General features: G+C 42.1%; 2 protein-coding genes and 1 pseudogene across 2 annotated transcripts; all 3 read left to right on the plus strand.

Moving 5' to 3' along the window:
• The first annotated feature begins 9,757 nt into the window (after positions 1–9,757).
• LOC121437782 lies at positions 9,758–10,894 on the plus strand (annotated as a pseudogene).
• Positions 10,895–13,786: 2,892 nt separating this feature from the next.
• On the plus strand, positions 13,787–14,863 carry LOC121437783 (speckle-type POZ protein-like). Its single transcript, XM_041637853.1, has one exon. It carries the CDS (start codon positions 13,787–13,789, stop codon positions 14,861–14,863), a length of 1,077 nt encoding a protein of 358 aa, XP_041493787.1.
• A 3,399-nt stretch (positions 14,864–18,262) lies between these two features.
• LOC121437784 (speckle-type POZ protein-like) lies at positions 18,263–19,339 on the plus strand. Its single transcript, XM_041637854.1, has one exon. The coding sequence runs from the start codon at positions 18,263–18,265 to the stop codon at positions 19,337–19,339; it is 1,077 nt and encodes a 358-aa protein (XP_041493788.1).
• The last annotated feature ends 2,439 nt before the right edge of the window (positions 19,340–21,778 follow it).

Raw genomic sequence — 21,778 nt, forward strand, 5'->3', positions numbered from 1 at the left:
TGAAATATGTTATTCCTGCCTTTAATAATATGATAATGTAGTTTTTGTCTTTCTGTGATTTGGTCATTTAGCAATTTATGTGGTCAAGTTTATTTTTTTTCATTTTGTATATTGGATCATCCCTATACATCTGGGACAAAAGGCTAGTTCAATATGATAAATTATCTTTGAATATTGTGTGATTCAGTTAGCAATTATTTAATGAGAATTTCTGCATCAATGTTTATAATGGAATTGCTCTGTGATTTAGATATCAGTGTAATTTAGTACTAATAAAATAAATTAGGAAATGATCCTTTGTTTCCATTTCTGGAATAAATTGACAGAGTTGGGCATTAACTCTTGCTTGAATAGCAGATAGAGTTCTGTGCCAAAACTATCTTGCCCCAGGTTTCCTTGTTGTTGTTTCATTGCATTTCTGCTGCCTCAGTTTCACACTATAGGCATGATTCAAGAAAGGGCAGATAAGATATCACGTTTATTACATATAGAGAACACATAATTGTTTTGATGTATTCCTAGATGGAATATTGAATTATTGTTCACATTGACATTTCTGTATATAAGCAATCCTCCTGAAGTCTCAAGGGTATCTTGAGTTGAAGGGATGAACCACCACATACACAATGAAAAAAAAACTTTCAGCTTGATTGTTGCTCTCTCTTTTTGATTTTGAAATGAAGTGTTCTTACACAGCCTAGGCTGTCTTTGAATTCACTCTATAGGCGAGGCTGACTCAAAAACAGAGATATCTCCCTACCTTTGCCTTCTTAGACTTGGGATTAAAACTTGACTTCTTAAATCAGAAGAGAGACAATAATAAGATGACTGGCTATGACAGAAAGAAGAGATAAAAATATTTTTAAATGAATGGAATATATGTAGTACGCCCTATGGACCCTAGCACTTCACAGACTGAGGGGATGGAATCAGGAGTCCTCTGGCCTGCGCTGAATACTGAGTTGAACCACAACAGGAAGAGTTGGAAGAAAACTTCAGGGAGACATCTGAGCCCTAGAAGTTTGCATGATGCCCAAAGCAGAGATATATCATTCCCATTGTCTCTGTCTCTGTCTCTGTCTCTCTCTCTCTCTCTCTCTATATATATATATATATATATATGTATGTATATATATGTGTACATATACATATATGTGTATATATATGTATATATATACCCTTTTGATTAGTATTTGTTTTAAGACATTCATGCATGACACAACTTGCCCTGATCCTATATCCCACTCACCTCATTCTCCCAGGTTATACATGAGCACCGCCATTACTGACTCTTGACACCTAAGGAATATTCTAATTAATAAATAAATCCAAATATCCAGTGGGTCTCTGCCATCCTCTTTATGATCTCCAGGCAGCATTGATTTTCCTGTAATAAGCAGTTGTTTTATCATGCATGAGGACACTACTGCTGATTAAGATTGTGTATCCACCTGATCCAGACCTGAATCATTTGTGCAGTATCCACCTGAGAATCATCTACCTGAATTAAAAGCACCACCTACCCCATTCCAAGAAGAAGAGACTATATGAACAGATCCTGTACTTCAGGTCCATGGCTGTTTCATGTCCCCCATGGGAAGTTGCAGCATGCTCATGGGAGCTCTAGGCTAAAACGTAAACAGTTTGTTTCTGCAAATTTGGGGTTCTGCATTGATTGTCAACTTTCATTACCAAACACAATGGAAGGAAGAGGAACCAGCCACCTGACTCTAAACCTACATAGAGAAGAGTCACGGATGCTACTAGTTAGCCAACTGTAATAGATTCCTAACTGAGGAACCAACAACTCAGAGATCAAAATCAGTCAATTGATTTATCCTGTTGTGAGGGAGGAGTGACCATGGAGAGAGACTTTCAGGAGAGCTAGCCTGGGAATTGTTGAGTTGATTAAATAACTGAAGTTATTGTCATGTCTTCTAGGCTTAAAGAGTCCCTGCAGACATGCTGGTCTGGATAGAGATGGTAGATCTGGGGAGCAATTTACAGATTTCATTACAAGGGGAACTGCCTCAAAAACCCCTTCTTAGGTAACTCCTGAATATATTTATTCTGTACCCTTTGGAAGCCAGAATACTCTCTCACTTCTAAAGCCCTGAAGAGTAACATGGAAGTTCAAAGTTTAAAGAGGACAGAAATCACTAGTGAGGATGAAAGTTATGAGGTATTGAGAAGCTGAACCTTGACAGGCAGCATGAAGGAATTGGGAAGTATTTAAGATTGTCTCATAGCACACTCTAAAGTGGATCAGGAAGACTGCTTTCAGTCAGGATTATTTGAGTTGGAAAGGAATAGGCAACCAATAATATTGGTGGAGGCATACCAGAAACTGTGAGTCTGGATGGAATAAAAGCCAAGAAAAGACAGCCACTTTCAGAGGATCCTGGTTGCTCTGGTCCCAGCCACCATACACAATCTACCATCCTGACCTCCATGTTGTGAACACTGAGGCTCCTGACAGGGTGAAAAAGAGCACCTCTTCCCAGATCATATTATAAGGGACTTCTAATAACCACAAGGCAAAAGTAATAACAGCTGTGTAGGAATGGACACCATTCCTTTACTTATGGAAGATTAACCCCCATAAGCAAAATGCACCTGTGTTGGATAATCTTCCTTCCCATCTTACCACACCTGGGATTAACGAAAATCCTAAAATAGAGGGCACAGCTGTGAGAAAGGCTTTCATTAAGTGTAAGTGGGTAGATCACTTCAAATACAGATGTTAGAAAGACACAAACATTTAATCCGGATCTCCAGCCTGAAGACATGTACCTTTAATTCATATCTTGAGTCTTGAGGTTGCTAGCCACATCTTTAATTGGGCAGTACCTTCTGCCTTCAGGAAGCCTATAAAAGGACATGGAAGAATGAAGATATTACTCTTTGCCCGCTTGCCATCACTTTGAAGCAAGTCTATTATAAGGGACTTCTAATAACCACATGGCAAAAGTAATAACAGCTGTGTAGGAATGGACACCATTCCTTTACTTATGGAAGATTAACCATAGATTACTGCTATTAGAAAATTCTTCAGAACTGCAGCATATACTGAAGACGAGCCAACATGTCTAACCTCCTAGACTAAGTAAGAATTGGATTTTTGTACTTTCCCTTCACAGGTTGCCATTGTAGGATTAGCAGGACTGCAGCCCTAAGTCATTCTAATGGATCTCCTTTGTTCATACAGAGAGAGAGTCACTAGATATGTTCTGTTACTACGGAGGATGCAGGAAAAATCATTTTTAATATAAGTGTATAAAATGTCTCCTATGTTCAAAAGGTGTGCATAACTGTCAAAGGTAGGTATCTACTGAACTAAGACTCAGTTTTAAAAAATGAAGTGATAAAACAGCCTGTGGTAGCCTAGACTATCTACACTGAAAACAGTGTGAAATCTGGACAGGTAATTCTGAGGTCTTATATGGGAGGTGATGTATGCTGTGAATAAGTTTTATTGCCATTGGTTAATAAAGAAGCTGCTTTCAGTCAATGGCTTAACAGAGTAAAACCAGGTAGGAAGACATAGAGAGAGAGACAGAGAGACAGAGAGAGAGACAGAGAGAGAGACAGAGAGAGAAGGCAGAGTAGGTGAGAAACCACGTAGCCCTGCCAGAGACAGATGCTAGATGGAAATTTACCCAGTAAGCCACAGCCATGTGGAGATATACAGATTAATGGGGATGAGGTAATTTAGGATATAACATCAAGCTAGCAATATTCTTAAGCTATATAGTTTCAGAGTGATGATTTCAGCTCTGAGCAGCCAGGACCAAATGAGAGTCTCCCCTAAGACTGACGTGCAAATATAGAGCTGAGTACATCTACAGAAAGTCTGGGAAAGCTTGGAAAGGAATCCTAGACACAAAAGAACAGAGTTAAGCGTGGTTTTTAGGTAGCAGTATTTTGTACAGGGGGCTTTGTTGGGTAGAAGCAAGCAGAGGCATTATTTCTTTTTTTAAAATTTTTATTGAGTTTTATTTAGCTCTACATTTTTCTCTGCTCCCCTCCCTGCCTCTCTCCTTCCCCTTCAGACCTCCACCAAGATCCCTGTACTCCCAATCTACTCAGGAGATCTTGTCTTTCCTACTTTCTACTTCCCATATAGATTAGATTCATGTAATTCTCTCTTAGTGTCCTCATTGTTATCTAAGTTCTCTGAGATTATGGTTTATAGGCTGGTTGTCTTTGCTTTACATTTGAAAGCCACCTATATGTGAGTACAAGTGATAATAGTCTTTCTGTGTCTGGGTTACCTAACTCAAAATAATGTTTTCTAGCTCCATCCATTTTCCTGCAAAATTCAAGATGTAATTATTTTTTTCTGCTGTGTAGTACTGCACTGTGTAAATATACCACATTTTTCTTATCCTTTCTTTGGTTGAGGGACATTTAGGTTGTATCCAGGTTCTGGCCATGACAAACAAACCTACTATGAACATTGTTGAACACATGACCTTGTGGCACGATTGAGCATCCTTTCCATATATACCCAAAAGTGGTATTATTGGGTCTTGAGGAAGGTTGTTTCCTAGTTTCCTGAAAAATCGCCACACTGACATCCAAAGGGGTTGTGCCACCTTGCATTCCCACCAGCAATGCAGAAGTGTTTTCTTTTCGGAATAAGTTGTTTTTGATCTTGGCTATTCTTACAGGGGTAAGATGGAATCTCAGAATTGGTTTGATTTGCCTTTTTCTGATGACTAAGGATGTTGAACATGTCCTTAAGTGTCTTTCAGCTATTTTAGATTTCTCTGTTGAGAATTCTCTGTTTAGGTCTGTACTCCATTTTTTATTGGATTATGTGATCTTTTGGTGTCCAATTTCTTGAGTTCTTTGTATATTTTGGAGATCAGACCGCTGTCTGATATGGGGTTAGTGACAATCTTTTTCCATTCTGTAGGCTGTCATTTTGTCTTGTTGACCATGTCCTTTGCTTTACAGAAGTCTTTCAGTGTCACAAGGTCCCATTTATTAATTGTTTCTCTCAATGTCTGTGCTGCTGGGGTTCTATTTAGGAAGTGGTTCCGTTTGTCAATGTATTCAAGTGTACTTCCCACTTTCACTTCTATAAGGTTCAGTGTGGCTGGCTTTATGTTGAGGTCTTTGACCCATTTGGACTTGAGTTTTTTGCATGGTGCTAGATATGGGTCTATTTTCATTCTTTTACTTGTTGGTATCCAGTTATGCCAGCACCACTTATTAAATACGCTTTCTTTTTTCCATTTGATATTTTTTGCTTCTTTGTCAAAAATCAGGTGTTCAAAGATGTGTGAATTGATATCCGGGTCTTCTACTCAGTTCTATTGATCCTCCTCTCTGGTCTTATGCCAATACCAGGCTGTTTTCAGTACTGTAGCTCTGTATTAGAGTTAGAAATAATTCTCTATAAGAACAAATCCTGTACTTGAACCACAGGGAACTCTAGGTTCTCCATGAAAATCTGCTCTTCTCTCCAGGAGCATGCTCCTGGGAAACCCAGGCTGGCTATGTAAAGAATTTCTTTTACAACTGAGGGTCCTATATTGACTGCCTACCATCATTCAGATGACACATTGGAGGGAAGTGGTACCTGCCACCCTGAACTAAACCCAAATAGAAAAGAGTCACTGATGTTATTAGTTACCCACCTGTAATAGAAACTAATTTAGGAATCCAAAATTAGGAGATCAAAACCAATTGATTGATTTCTCCTTTCTTGAGGGATGAGTAGCATGGTAGCCAGACTTTCAGGAGAGCTAGGCTGGGAATTGTTAACAGAATTGGATCACTGAAGTTATTTTCCTGTCCTCTAGGCTTTGTGTGTCCCTACAGACATGACGAGCTTGAGACAGATGAAAGATGTAGGGCACATTTTACAGACCAGTGTCTAAGGGGACAGGGAAGCATCTCAAAGTCCCTTCTTCAGTACCTGTTGACAATATTCTGCACACTTTAGAAACCAGAATACTCTCTCTCATTTAAGGTCCAGAATGGTAAGCATGGAAGTTCAAAGTTTAAAGAACAGAACTCACCACAGAGGAGGAAAATTATGAGGTAATGATACCCTGAATCTCGTCATTCTGTTTGATGGAAATGAGAAGTAATTAGAATTTTCTCATAACACACCCTTAAGTGGATCAGGAAGAGAGTATAAGGAATATTAACTGAGGAGGACCAGAAAGACCACCAATAAATTTAGTAGAGCCATTCCAGTGACTGTGAGTGTGAACGGAATAAAAAGCAGGAAGGAAAACAGCCACTTTCAGAGAATCCGGTCTGGCTCTACTTCCTGCCTCCTTATATGAATTCTTCCACCCTGACCTTCATGCTGTGAACACTGAGAGGGTAAGAAAAGCATCTTTTCCCAGATTGTGTATATGGGAGGATTTTTTTTTTTACTTTTTTTCTTTTTTTAGCTTCTTTTTTTCTATTTGTTTATTTATTTATTTATTTATTTATATTTATTAAAAATTCCTGCCTCCTCCCCACCTCTGTCTCCTATTTCCATCCCCCTTCCCCGCTCCCCTCCCCCTACCTCTCCAGCCCAAAGTGTAGTCAGGGTTCCCTGCCCTGTGGGAAGTTCAAGGTCCTCCCCCCCTACATCTAGGTCTAGGAAGGTGAACATCTAAACAGCCTAGGCTCACACAAAGTCAGTACATGCAGTAAGATCAAAACCCAGTGCCATTGGTCTTGGTTTCTCAGCAGTCCTCATTGTCTGCCATGTTCAGAGAGTCCGGTTTTATCCCATGCTTTTTTAGATCCAGTCCAGCTGGCCTTGGTTAGTTCCCAATAGATCAGCCCCATTGTCTCAGTGTGGGTGCACCCCTCGCGGTCCTGATTTCCTTGCTCATGTTCCTCTTCCTTCTGCTCCTCATTTGGACCTTGGAATCTCAGTCCAGTGCTCCAATGTGGGTCTCTGTCTCTATCTCCTTCCATCTCCAGATGAAGGTTCTATGATGATATGCAAGATTTTCATCAGTATGACTATAGAATAGGGCCATTTCAGGCTTCCTCTCCTCAACTGCCCAAAAAACTAGCTGGGGACATCTCCCTGGACATCTGGGAACCCCGCTAGGGTCAAGTCTCTTGCCAACTCTAAAATTGGCTCCCTTAATTAAGATATATACGTCCCTGCTCCCATATCTACCCTTTTTTTTATCCCAACCATCCCATTCCCCCCAATTTTTCCCATCCTCCCCTTCTTACTTTTCTCTCCCCATCTCCGCTTACCCCCATCCCACTCCACCCCCAGTTACTAGTTTTTGCCTGGCAATCTTGTCTACTTACAATATCCAGGAGGATAACTATATATTTTTCTTTGGGTTCACCTTCTTATTTAGCTTCTCTAGGATCATGAATTATAGGCTCAATATCCTTTATTTATAGCTAGAAACCAATTATGGCTGAGTACATCCCAGGTTCATCTTTTTGGGTCTGGCTTACCTCACTCAGGATAGTGTTTTCTATTTCCATCCATTTGCATGCAAAATTCAAGATGTCATTGTTTTTTTACAGCAGAGTAGTACTCGAATATGAATGTATTCCACACTTTCTTCCTCCATTCTTCCATTGAAGGGCAGCTAGGTTGTTTCCAGGTTCTGGCTATTATAAACAATGCTGCTATGAACACAGTTGAGCATATACTTTTGTAGTATGATAGGGCATCTCTTGGGTATATTCCCAAGAGTGGTATTGCTGAGTCCTGGGGTAGATTGTTCCCAAATTTCCTGAGAAACCGCCACACTGCCTTCCAAAGTGGTTGCACAAGTTTGCATTCCCACCAGCAATGGATGAGTGTACCCCTTTCTCCACAACCTCTCCACATTCTTTCTTTAATCTGTATGTTTTGTGTTTTGATTATTATATGTCGAGGGGATATTTTTTTTTGATCCAGTCTATTTGGTGTTCTGTATGCTTCTTGGATATTCATAGGAATATCTTTCTTTATGTTGGGAAAGTTTTCTTCCATAATTTTGTTAAATATATTTTCTGGGCCTTTGAGCTGTAATTCTTCTCTTTCTTCTATCCCTATTATTCTTAGGTTTGGTCTTTTTATTGTGTCCCAGATTTCCTGAATATTTTGTGATGAGAATTTGTTGGATTTACAGTTTTCTTTGATCAGTGCGTTTATTTTCTCCATGGTGTCTTCAGAATCTGAGATTCTTTCTTCTATCTCTTGTATTCTTTTGGTTATGCTTGTTTCTGTAGTCTCTGCTTATTGACCTAGATTTTCCATATCCAGCTGGCCCTCGGTTTGTGTTTTCTTCTTTGCTTCCATTTCAGTTTTCAATTCTTGGACTGTTTCCATTACCATTACCTGTTTGATCGCTTTTTCTTGGTTTCCCAGGGTATCATTTATGTATTTACTCATTTCTTCAAACTTTTTTGTTATACTTCTCATCCATTTCTATAAGGGCATTTTTTACATGCTGTTTAAGTGATTCTATTCCTTTCATAAAGTCAATTTTTTCCACTTCTTCTGGATTAGGGTGTTCAAGTTCTTCTGTTGTAAGATCATTGATTTCTGGTATTTTCACGTTGTTTTTCAGATTGATGGAGGAATTCTTGCCTTGGCACCTGCCCATCTCCTCCTATAAGTGTTATCCAATGCGTCTTCTTAAACAGGATCAGGTTCCCTTGCTGGCCAGGGACCTTGCTGACAGAAGGCCTACCTTTCTGCAGGCAGGCTACCAAAACAAAGGAACTCCCTCTGCCCTTTGGCCCCAGCACCTGTCCCAGCACCCAAACAGGCTGAGCTGCATAATCCCAGGGTCCCGGGGAAAAGAGGAAGAAGAATGAGAGGAATTCTTATAACAACATGATGAGAGTAATAACAGCTGTGTAGGAATGGACACCATTCCCTTATATATAAAAGATTGAAAAAAGTAAGCAAATTCCCTTGAGGTGTTCATATCTCCTGACTTGATTATACCTGGAATTAACAAAAATTTGAAAACAGAGGAAACAACCATGAGAAACGCTTTAGCTTAAGTTGAAGAAGGTACAGTACTTCACAAACACACTTTGGAGGCAGAAAATCATAAGCATTTATCTCAAGACCTGAAGGACACACCTTTAATCCATATCAAGATTCTGGAGGACACACCTGCAGCTGGGCCACGCCTTCTGCCTCCTAGGACCCTATAAAAAACCATGGAGGAAGCTGTTGCTCATTGCCTGCTTGCCCTCCAGTGCAGCAAAACCATTCCCTCACTGGCATTAGAGAATTCTTCATCCCAATTCCAGCATAGATTGAAGACCAGTCGGCACATCTAACGTCCTGGACTGAGTAAGTACTGGATACTTGGACTCTCCCTTCACAGCTAGCCTTTGTGGGATTAGCAGGACTGCAGCCCTAAGGCATTCTAATGAATCCCTTGTTTCAAACAGAGAGTGTCTTTGGGTGTGTTCTGTTACACTAGAGAACCACTATGCAAAATTTTGGATGAGTATATAAAATGTTGTAAATTATTAAAAGTTGTGTATGATTCTCAAATCCACTGACCTAAGATTCAATCTAGAAAAAAAAAAGTGATACAACAGTTCCGTGTAGCCTAGTCTACCCACACTGAAACTAGAATTGAAATCTGATTAATTTCAGAGACTCGAGTTTCCAGGCCCATAGAAGAGGGAACAGAGGAGAAACAGAAGCTGAAAATGTATATCATGCCTAGTATTGTTTCCTAAGGGCAAGAGAAGACAAATCCTAGTTTTTCATTTTGGATCCAGTTTAACCTTCAAACTATCTCCAGGAGTAATGTCACAGGACGCCATTGACCAGAGCTGGGACTATAAACTCCGCAACATCCAGAAATTCTCCTGCAGGTGGACCATCCGCAACTTCCGTTTTATTCTGGAGGAAAGGAGGGACAGTATTAGAAGCCCAACATTCTCAACAGGAGACAATAACAAATGGTGTTTGAGAGTTCAACCTAAGGGGGTCGATGAAGAAAGCTCAGATTACCTGTCAGTTAACATAGAGTTACTCTCATCTCCAAATAGCCCCATTAAGGCACAGATCAAGTTTTGGATCGAAAACGCCAAAGGAGAAAAAAGCGAACCTGTGACTAGCCTGAAAGACTTTAGTTTCCGTCCAGGCTACCAAAGGGGTTGCAAATTGTTAGTCCGTCGAGATTTTCTCTTGGACCATTCTCGTGGCCTTCTCCCTGAAGACCACTTCATCCTCTACTGCATGGGGACCCTGGTCCCATACTCCTACAGAATGTGTGACGACAGCTCAGAGCCGAGAATCCAGGTTCACAAATGCATATTAGGAGATGATCTAGGAGATCTGTGGAAGAATTCGAGCTTCACGGACTGCTGCCTGGTGGTAGCAGACCAGGAATTCCGGGCTCACAAGGCCATATTAGCAGCTCGCTCTCCAGTTTTCAGAGCCATGTTTGAACATGACACGGAGGAGAGCAGAAAGAATCGCATTGAGATTCGTGACCTGAAACCTGAAGTCTTCAAGGCAATGATGGACTTCATTTACACCGGGAAGGAACCAGTCCTCCACAGCATGGCAGATGCTGTGCTGGCAGCTGCTGACAAGTATGGCCTGGAGCGTTTGAAGGTCATGTGCGAGAGTGCCCTCTGCAGGGACCTCTCTGTGGAGAATGCTGCCCACACTCTCTTCCTGGCTGACCTCCACAGCACAGCGCAACTGAAAACACAGGTGCTGAATTTTATTACAGCTCATGCTTCCGAGGTCTCTCAGACCGCAAGCTGGAAGTTAATGGTGGATTCATGCCCCCACTTGGTGGCTGAAGCATACAGCTCCCTGGCTTCTGCTCAATGCAATCTACTGGAACCCCCTCTCAAACATCTGAAGTAATCCCAGCAACCTGTCACTGGTACCCTCTATGTGTATCCCAGAAGCAGTGGTCAGTGTTGATACCGATGACTCCTGGGTAGACTATGGGGTACATGGAGCAATTACAGCAACTCTGGGGAATGATATCACGGTTTAGTTGTGCTTTGATACATTTATTAATGCCTTGAACATTGTAGTGGTGTATTATTTGTATTTTGATAAATAAACCTTGCCTGAAGACCAGAAGTAAAGCTAAAGCCACTGGAGATCAGACAATGATGACACACACCTTTAATCCCAGGATGTGTTAGACAGAGTAACATGGATCTCTGTGGGTTTAAAGGCACCTTAATCTAAACAAGATCAATGCGGTAACAAGTCCAGGTGGTGGTGGTTCACACCTTCCATCCTAGCCTAGGAAATCCCAGCACTAGAGGTAATAATATAAAATGGGATGAGAGAGGCTTAATAATCTGCCTCTTCTACAGTCACCCATCCTTAATACAGGAAAGATGTTTCTAGTGGCTTGTCTGCTTTGCTTTTTTGGTTGTTGGTTTGAACCCCAATAGCTATCTTTAGGTTTTTATTTTTGGTGCTACAGAATGGCAGGGTAGGGGAGGAACCATGATGAACCCTGATGGACCCTATGCAAACACTCCTCCGTTGCTCTACTGGTTCGATTTTTTGTCCATTGATTTTGAAACTGGGATTCAGTTTAGCTAAAGCCCACAGCACATCCCAACAGGGTTTCTTTGGAGACACCTGTCTGGATAGGACTGTGTAGAACATATGATCAAGGGCTCAGAGCAAAGGAGAAAACAAATGTGAATGTTTTCTCATGAGACAAGGGGAAGAGAATGAGGACATTTTTCCTCCAAACTCAGTTTGTGGGGACTGGAGAGGTGATTCAGTGGGCAAAAGCAATTGTTCCTCTTGCAGAGGACCCTTGTTCAGTTACATAGACAAAATTTTACCCCAATACAATACAATACAATAGAAAAGGAATAAAAACTGTAGAATCACTTTGTAGATTCCGGTGGTGTTTCTGTTAGAAGGAATCCAGTCCTGCTCAGCTGCGGAAGTTTGTGCAGGGTCCTCACAGTCGCACACACACAAATGTTAATAAACGATACCTAAGAAATTGCTGTACTCAGAGACTGGTGCCTAGCCCAGCTGTCATCAGTTAGCCTTTCTCCAGCGGCTGATGGCAGTAAAAGTTTCACAGAATCAGATGGGGATAATAAGGGTTCACAGGGACTGAAGAGGCAAACACACGGATGCATGGGTCAGCACTATGTCCTCTGTATGCACACTGTGGTTGTTTAGTTCGGGGGTTTTTGTGGGACTCCTAAAGAGTGGGACTGTGGGGAGTCTCTGACCTGTTTGTCTGATCTTGGGAACCTTTTCTTCCTTCTGGCTGACTCCCCCAGCCTTGATATGAGAGCTTGTGCCTATGCTTATTGTAACTCATTGTGATATGTTCAGTTGATATTCCCGTGTTCACCAACTTCCCGAAACCTCTGTCTGAACAGAAAGATGGACTGGACATTTCAAGACACAAGGAAAGATTAAAGAAGTACCATCAGCCTCTAGTGCTGGGTCAGTATTCTGCAGGAGGCAGCTTTCTCCTTAGCCCATGTCCATTGGTCCAGGCATTAAGAGGTAGAAAAGGGAATAGCTCCTCTCACTATCTCCCCTAGCGACTCCTGGGGAAAAACTTTGCTTCCCATTCCCATGACCTTAGGTCCTTCTGGTCTGGAAGTTTTGGTTCCAGGGTGAATGTTGGTGTGGGGGCCTTGCCTCTCTCTGGAGCACAACAAATGCCCCACTGAAAGGAAGCTCAGACCCCTCCGAAGCCATTTTGAACTTCTGATGTCCTTAATACAACAGGCTGAGAAGGAAATAACAGTGTTAGGAGGGCTGATGGATCAAGATCACCATCAGAAATTTGAATTGAGTGTCTACTATAAAGGCAAGAAGATTATGGTTGTTGGGTAGGAAATCCTATAGGGTATCTTGGCGCCACATTGTCCAAAGATTAAAGATGATGGGAGACTGCAACAGCCTTCTCTAGGCAGATGACAAAAAATGTAGATGCACCAGGAATGAAAACACATTTCACAACTCTAAGTAAAGAACCTGAATATACCTGGAATAAACTGTAATCCTAAATCAGAGGGAATGACTGTGAGAAATGTCTTTGCTTAAGTTGAAGTACGTACAGCACTTCACAAACACACTTTGGAGGCAGAAAATCATAAGCATTTATCTCAAGACCTGAAGGACACACCTTTAATCCATATCAAGATTCTGGAGGACACACCTGCAGCTGGGCCACGCCTTCTGCCTCCTAGGACCCTATAAAAAAACCATGGAGGAAGCTGTTGCTCATTGCCTGCTTGCCCTCCAGTGCAGCAAAACCATTCCCTCACTGGCATTAGAGAATCTTCATCCCAATTCCAGCATAGATTGAGGACCAGTCGGCACATCTAACGTCCTGGACTGAGTAAGTACTGGATACTTGGACTCTCCCTTCACAGCTAGCCTTTGTGGGATTAGCAGGACTGCAGCCCTAAAGCATTCTAATGAATCCCTTGTTTCAAACAGAGAGTGTCTTTGGGTGTGTTCTGTTACACTAGAGAACCACTATGCAAAATTTTGGATGAGTATATAAAATGTTGTAAATTATTAAAAGTTGTGTATGATTCTCAAATCCACTGACCTAAGATTCAATCTAGAAAAAAAAAGTGATACAACAGTTCCGTGTAGCCTAGTCTACCCACACTGAAACTAGAATTGAAATCTGATTAATTTCAGAGACTCGAGTTTCCAGGCCCATAGAAGAGGGAACAGAGGAGAAACAGAAGCTGAAAATGTATATCATGCCTATTATTGTTTCCTAAGGGCAAGAGAAGACAAATCCTAGTTTTTCATTTTGGATCCAGTTTAACCTTCAAACTATCTCCAGGAGTAATGTCACAGGACGCCATTGACCAGAGCTGGGACTATAAACTCCGCAACATCCAGAAATTCTCCTGCAGGTGGACCATCCGCAACTTCCGTTTTATTCTGGAGGAAAGGAGGGACAGTATTAGAAGCCCAACATTCTCAACAGGAGACAATAACAAATGGTGTTTGAGAGTTCAACCTAAGGGGGTCGATGAAGAAAGCTCAGATTACGTGTCAGTTAACATAGAGTTACTCTCATCTCCAAATAGCCCCATTAAGGCACAGATCAAGTTTTGGATCGAAAACGCCAAAGGAGAAAAAAGCGAACCTGTGACTAGCCTGAAAGACTTTAGTTTCCGTCCAGGCTACCAAAGGGGTTGCAAATTGTTAGTCCGTCGAGATTTTCTCTTGGACCATTCTCGTGGCCTTCTCCCTGAAGACCACTTCATCCTCTACTGCATGGGGACCCTGGTCCCATACTCCTACAGAATGTGTGACGACAGCTCAGAGCCGAGAATCCAGGTTCACAAATGCATATTAGGAGATGATCTAGGAGATCTGTGGAAGAATTCGAGCTTCACGGACTGCTGCCTGGTGGTAGCAGACCAGGAATTCCGGGCTCACAAGGCCATATTAGCAGCTCGCTCTCCAGTTTTCAGAGCCATGTTTGAACATGACACGGAGGAGAGCAGAAAGAATCGCATTGAGATTCGTGACCTGAAACCTGAAGTCTTCAAGGCAATGATGGACTTCATTTACACCGGGAAGGAACCAGTCCTCCACAGCATGGCAGATGCTGTGCTGGCAGCTGCTGACAAGTATGGCCTGGAGCGTTTGAAGGTCATGTGCGAGAGTGCCCTCTGCAGGGACCTCTCTGTGGAGAATGCTGCCCACACTCTCTTCCTGGCTGACCTCCACAGCACAGCGCAACTGAAAACACAGGTGCTGAATTTTATTACAGCTCATGCTTCCGAGGTCTCTCAGACCGCAAGCTGGAAGTTAATGGTGGATTCATGCCCCCACTTGGTGGCTGAAGCATACAGCTCCCTGGCTTCTGCTCAATGCAATCTACTGGAACCCCCTCTCAAACATCTGAAGTAATCCCAGCAACCTGTCACTGGTACCCTCTATGTGTATCCCAGAAGCAGTGGTCAGTGTTGATACCGATGACTCCTGGGTAGACTATGGGGTACATGGAGCAATTACAGCAACTCTGGGGAATGATATCACGGTTTAGTTGTGCTTTGATACATTTATTAATGCCTTGAACATTGTAGTGGTGTATTATTTGTATTTTGATAAATAAACCTTGCCTGAAGACCAGAAGTAAAGCTAAAGCCACTGGAGATCAGACAATGATGACACACACCTTTAATCCCAGGATGTGTTAGACAGAGTAACATGGATCTCTGTGGGTTTAAAGGCACCTTAATCTAAACAAGATCAATGCGGTAACAAGTCCAGGTGGTGGTGGTTCACACCTTCCATCCTAGCCTAGGAAATCCCAGCACTAGAGGTAATAATATAAAATGGGATGAGAGAGGCTTAATAATCTGCCTCTTCTACAGTCACCCATCCTTAATACAGGAAAGATGTTTCTAGTGGCTTGTCTGCTTTGCTTTTTTGGTTGTTGGTTTGAACCCCAATAGCTATCTTTAGGTTTTTATTTTTGGTGCTACAGAATGGCAGGGTAGGGGAGGAACCATGATGAACCCTGATGGACCCTATGCAAACACTCCTCCGTTGCTCTACTGGTTCGATTTTTTGTCCATTGATTTTGAAACTGGGATTCAGTTTAGCTAAAGCCCACAGCACATCCCAACAGGGTTTCTTTGGAGACACCTGTCTGGATAGGACTGTGTAGAACATATGATCAAGGGCTCAGAGCAAAGGAGAAAACAAATGTGAATGTTTTCTCATGAGACAAGGGGAAGAGAATGAGGACATTTTTCCTCCAAACTCAGTTTGTGGGGACTGGAGAGGTGATTCAGTGGGCAAAAGCAATTGTTCCTCTTGCAGAGGACCCTTGTTCAGTTACATAGACAAAATTTTACCCCAATACAATACAATACAATAGAAAAGGAATAAAAACTGTAGAATCACTTTGTAGATTCCGGTGGTGTTTCTGTTAGAAGGAATCCAGTCCTGCTCAGCTGCGGAAGTTTGTGCAGGGTCCTCACAGTCGCACACACACAAATGTTAATAAACGATACCTAAGAAATTGCTGTACTCAGAGACTGGTGCCTAGCCCAGCTGTCATCAGTTAGCCTTTCTCCAGCGGCTGATGGCAGTAAAAGTTTCACAGAATCAGATGGGGATAATAAGGGTTCACAGGGACTGAAGAGGCAAACACACGGATGCATGGGTCAGCACTATGTCCTCTGTATGCACACTGTGGTTGTTTAGTTCGGGGGTTTTTGTGGGACTCCTAAAGAGTGGGACTGTGGGGAGTCTCTGACCTGTTTGTCTGATCTTGGGAACCTTTTCTTCCTTCTGGCTGACTCCCCCAGCCTTGATATGAGAGCTTGTGCCTATGCTTATTGTAACTCATTGTGATATGTTCAGTTGATATTCCCGTGTTCACCAACTTCCCGAAACCGCTGTCTGAACAGAAAGATGGACTGGACATTTCAAGACACAAGGAAAGATTAAAGAAGTACCATCAGCCTCTAGTGCTGGGTCAGTATTCTGCAGGAGGCAGCTTTCTCCTTCGCCCATGTCCATTGGTCCAGGCATTAAGAGGTAGAAAAGGGAATAGCTCCTCTCACTATCTCCCCTAGCGACTCCTGGGGAAAAACTTTGCTTCCCATTCCCATGACCTTAGGTCCTTCTGGTCTGGAAGTTTTGGTTCCAGGGTGAATGTTGGTGTGGGGGCCTTGCCTCTCTCTGGAGCACAACAAATACCCCACTGAAAGGAAGCTCAGACCCCTCCGAAGCCATTTTGAACTTCTGATGTCCTTAATACAACAGGCTGAGAAGGAAATAACAGTGTTAGGAGGGCTGATGGATCAAGATCACCTAGGTTTCAAGAACAATGAAAATATATTACATACTCATTTGATAAAATGCCAAATGGTATTTTTTTAATTTAATTATATTTGTTGGGGGAAGGAAGAATATGCTGCAATATTATTATGTATAGGAATCAGTTTTGTGTCTTTTGTACCACTGGAAGAAAAAATGAGAGTAAGGTGAATGTATTCAGAGACAAGTTAATCAGTCCATCTGTAGTTACAAAGGTTCCAATCCCAATTCATTTAATATATTCTGTTTTGTGAAGTAGTAACAATGTTGTTACTAATACTGCCCTCAATCTATATTTTTGTCTTATTATCAGCAATCTTGAATAAATCATATATAATTTTTACCAAAATTAGTATTTTGGCAATGGAGTATAATGTATTGTAATGAAGTGCTGTCTTTATTTGTGCTAACCTAAGGAAAAATAAAGAATTATAAATAAAAAAAAAAGAAATTTGAATTGAGTGTCTACTATAAAGGCAAGAAGATTATGGTTGTTGGGTAGGAAATCCTATAGGGTATCTTGGCGCCACATTGTCCAAAGATTAAAGATGATGGGAGACTGCAACAGCCTTCTCTAGGCAGATGACAAAAAATGTAGATGCACCAGGAATGAAAACACATTTCACAACTCTAAGTAAAGAACCTGAATATACCTGGAATAAACTGTAATCCTAAATCAGAGGGAACGACTGTGAGAAATGTCTTTGCTTAAGTTGAAGTACGTACAGCACTTCACAAACACATTTGGAGGCAGAAAAACATAAGCATTTATCTCAAGACCTGAAGGACACACCTTTAATCCATATCAAGATTCTGGAGGACACACCTGCAGCTGGGCCACGCCTTCTGCCTCCTAGGACCCTATAAAAAACCATGGAGGAAGCTGTTGCTCATTGCCTGCTTGCCCTCCAGTGCAGCAAAACCATTCCCTCACTGGCATTAGAGAATTCTTCATCCCAATTCCAGCATAGATTGAAGACCAGTCGGCACATCTAACGTCCTGGACTGAGTAAGTACTGGATACTTGGACTCTCCCTTCACAGCTAGCCTTTGTGGGATTAGCAGGACTGCAGCCCTAAGGCATTCTAATGAATCCCTTGTTTCAAACAGAGAGTGTCTTTGGGTGTGTTCTGTTACACTAGAGAACCACTATGCAAAATTTTGGATGAGTATATAAAATGTTGTAAATTATTAAAAGTTGTGTATGATTCTCAAATCCACTGACCTAAGATTCAATCTAGAAAAAAAAAGTGATACAACAGTTCCGTGTAGCCTAGTCTACCCACACTGAAACTAGAATTGAAATCTGATTAATTTCAGAGACTCGAGTTTCCAGGCCCATAGAAGAGGGAACAGAGGAGAAACAGAAGCTGAAAATGTATATCATGCCTATTATTGTTTCCTAAGGGCAAGAGAAGACAAATCCTAGTTTTTCATTTTGGATCCAGTTTAACCTTCAAACTATCTCCAGGAGTAATGTCACAGGACGCCATTGACCAGAGCTGGGACTATAAACTCCGCAACATCCAGAAATTCTCCTGCAGGTGGACCATCCGCAACTTCCGTTTTATTCTGGAGGAAAGGAGGGACAGTATTAGAAGCCCAACATTCTCAACAGGAGACAATAACAAATGGTGTTTGAGAGTTCAACCTAAGGGGGTCGATGAAGAAAGCTCAGATTACGTGTCAGTTAACATAGAGTTACTCTCATCTCCAAATAGCCCCATTAAGGCACAGATCAAGTTTTGGATCGAAAACGCCAAAGGAGAAAAAAGCGAACCTGTGACTAGCCTGAAAGACTTTAGTTTCCGTCCAGGCTACCAAAGGGGTTGCAAATTGTTAGTCCGTCGAGATTTTCTCTTGGACCATTCTCGTGGCCTTCTCCCTGAAGACCACTTCATCCTCTACTGCATGGGGACCCTGGTCCCATACTCCTACAGAATGTGTGACGACAGCTCAGAGCCGAGAATCCAGGTTCACAAATGCATATTAGGAGATGATCTAGGAGATCTGTGGAAGAATTCGAGCTTCACGGACTGCTGCCTGGTGGTAGCAGACCAGGAATTCCGGGCTCACAAGGCCATATTAGCAGCTCGCTCTCCAGTTTTCAGAGCCATGTTTGAACATGACACGGAGGAGAGCAGAAAGAATCGCATTGAGATTCATGACCTGAAACCTGAAGTCTTCAAGGCAATGATGGACTTCATTTACACCGGGAAGGAACCAGTCCTCCACAGCATGGCAGATGCTGTGCTGGCAGCTGCTGACAAGTATGGCCTGGAGCGTTTGAAGGTCATGTGCGAGAGTGCCCTCTGCAGGGACCTCTCTGTGGAGAATGCTGCCCACACTCTCTTCCTGGCTGACCTCCACAGCACAGCGCAACTGAAAACACAGGTGCTGAATTTTATTACAGCTCATGCTTCCGAGGTCTCTCAGACCGCAAGCTGGAAGTTAATGGTGGATTCATGCCCCCACTTGGTGGCTGAAGCATACAGCTCCCTGGCTTCTGCTCAATGCAATCTACTGGAACCCCCTCTCAAACATCTGAAGTAATCCCAGCAACCTGTCACTGGTACCCTCTATGTGTATCCCAGAAGCAGTGGTCAGTGTTGATACCGATGACTCCTGGGTAGACTATGGGGTACATGGAGCAATTACAGCAACTCTGGGGAATGATATCACGGTTTAGTTGTGCTTTGATACATTTATTAATGCCTTGAACATTGTAGTGGTGTATTATTTGTATTTTGATAAATAAACCTTGCCTGAAGACCAGAAGTAAAGCTAAAGCCACTGGAGATCAGACAATGATGACACACACCTTTAATCCCAGGATGTGTTAGACAGAGTAACATGGATCTCTGTGGGTTTAAAGGCACCTTAATCTAAACAAGATCAATGCGGTAACAAGTCCAGGTGGTGGTGGTTCACACCTTCCATCCTAGCCTAGGAAATCCCAGCACTAGAGGTAATAATATAAAATGGGATGAGAGAGGCTTAATAATCTGCCTCTTCTACAGTCACCCATCCTTAATACAGGAAAGATGTTTCTAGTGGCTTGTCTGCTTTGCTTTTTTGGTTGTTGGTTTGAACCCCAATAGCTATCTTTAGGTTTTTATTTTTGGTGCTACAGAATGGCAGGGTAGGGGAGGAACCATGATGAACCCTGATGGACCCTATGCAAACACTCCTCCGTTGCTCTACTGGTTCGATTTTTTGTCCATTGATTTTGAAACTGGGATTCAGTTTAGCTAAAGCCCACAGCACATCCCAACAGGGTTTCTTTGGAGACACCTGTCTGGATAGGACTGTGTAGAACATATGATCAAGGGCTCAGAGCAAAGGAGAAAACAAACGTGAATGTTTTCTCATGAGACAAGGGGAAGAGAATGAGGACATTTTTCCTCCAAACTCAGTTTGTGGGGACTGGAGAGGTGACTCAGTGGGCAAAAGCAATTGTTCCTCTTGCAGAGGACCCTTGTTCAGTTACATAGACAAAATTTTACTCCAATACAATACAATACAATAGAAAAGGAATAAAAACTGTAGAATCACTTTGTAGATTCCGGTGGTGTTTCTGTTAGAAGGAATCCAGTCCTGCTCAGCTGCGGAAGTTTGTGCAGGGTCCTCACAGTCGCACACACACAAATGTTAATAAACGATACCTAAGAAATTGCTGTACTCAGAGACTGGTGCCTAGCCCAGCTGTCATCAGTTAGCCTTTCTCCAGCGGCTGATGGCAGTAAAAGTTTCACAGAATCAGATGGGGATAATAAGGGTTCACAGGGACTGAAGAGGCAAACACACGGATGCATGGGTCAGCACTATGTCCTCTGTATGCACACTGTGGTTGTTTAGTTCGGGGGTTTTTGTGGGACTCCTAAAGAGAGGCACTGTGGGGAGTCTCTGACCTGTTTGTCTGATCTTGGGAACCTTTTCTTCTTCTTGTCAACTCCCCACCCTTTATATAAGACCCCCACCCTTTATATAAGAGTTTGTGCCTATGTTTATTGTATGTCATTATGATATGTTCAGTTGATATTCCCGTGTTCACCAACTTCCAAAAACAGCTGTGTGGACAGAAAGATAGACTGGACATTTTAAGATAGAAGGAAAAATTAAAGAAGTACCATCAGCCTCTAGTGCTGGGTCAGTATTCTGCACGAGGCAGCTTTTTCCTTAGCTCATGTCCATTGTTTCAGACATTAAGAGGTAGTATAGGGAATAGCTCCTCTCACTATCACCCCTAGCGACTCCTGGGGGAAAACGTTTCTTCCCATTCCCATGACCTTAGTTTCTTCTGGTCTTAAAATTTTGGTTCCAGGGTAAATGTTGGTGTTTGGGCCTTGCCTCTCTTTGGAGCCACAACAAATATTCCCCTGAGTGTAATCTCAGACTTCTCCAAAGCCATTTTGAGCTTCTGATGTCCTTAATACAACAGGCTGAGAAGGAAATACAACAGCCTGTTAGGAGGGCTGATGGATCATGATCACCGTCAGAAATTTGGATATAGTTTCCACAATAAAGGCAAGAAAGATTATGGTTGTTGGGCAGGAAATCCTTTAGGGTATCTTGGTGCCGCATTGTCCAAAGATTAAAGATGATGGGAGACTGCAACAGCCTTCTCCAGGCAGATGACCAAAACTGTAGATGCACCAGGAATTAAAACACATTTCACATTTCTTAAGTAAATAGCCAAGACGGGTTGTGTATTTCTACTGAAGGAGAGTAAAGGCAACCATCCACATATGGTCAATTAGATTTTTTGAATTTTGTACATTGAACCATCCCTACATATCTGGGACAAAGCATAGTTCCTCATGGTAGAAATCATAGAATATTATGGCATTCCAATTTTAATTATATAACGAGTATTTTTGCATCAGTGTTCATAATATTTTGGTCTGTGATTTAGCTATTATGGTAATTTTGGACTAAAAAATGAATTTATTAATGATCCTTTGTGTCTACTTTCTGAAATAATTGGAGGAG

The sequence above is a fragment of the Microtus oregoni genome, unplaced genomic scaffold (assembly GCF_018167655.1).
Source record: "Microtus oregoni isolate MIOR12 unplaced genomic scaffold, Mior012 000054F_ref0000373, whole genome shotgun sequence".
NCBI lineage: Eukaryota > Metazoa > Chordata > Mammalia > Rodentia > Cricetidae > Microtus > Microtus oregoni.

Excerpts from the sequence above, each read along its gene's own strand:
- LOC121437783 (XM_041637853.1), top strand. The coding sequence starts at position 13,787 with ATGTCACAGGACGCCATTGACCAGAGCTGGGACTATAAACTCCGCAAC.
- LOC121437784 (XM_041637854.1), top strand. The coding sequence starts at position 18,263 with ATGTCACAGGACGCCATTGACCAGAGCTGGGACTATAAACTCCGCAAC.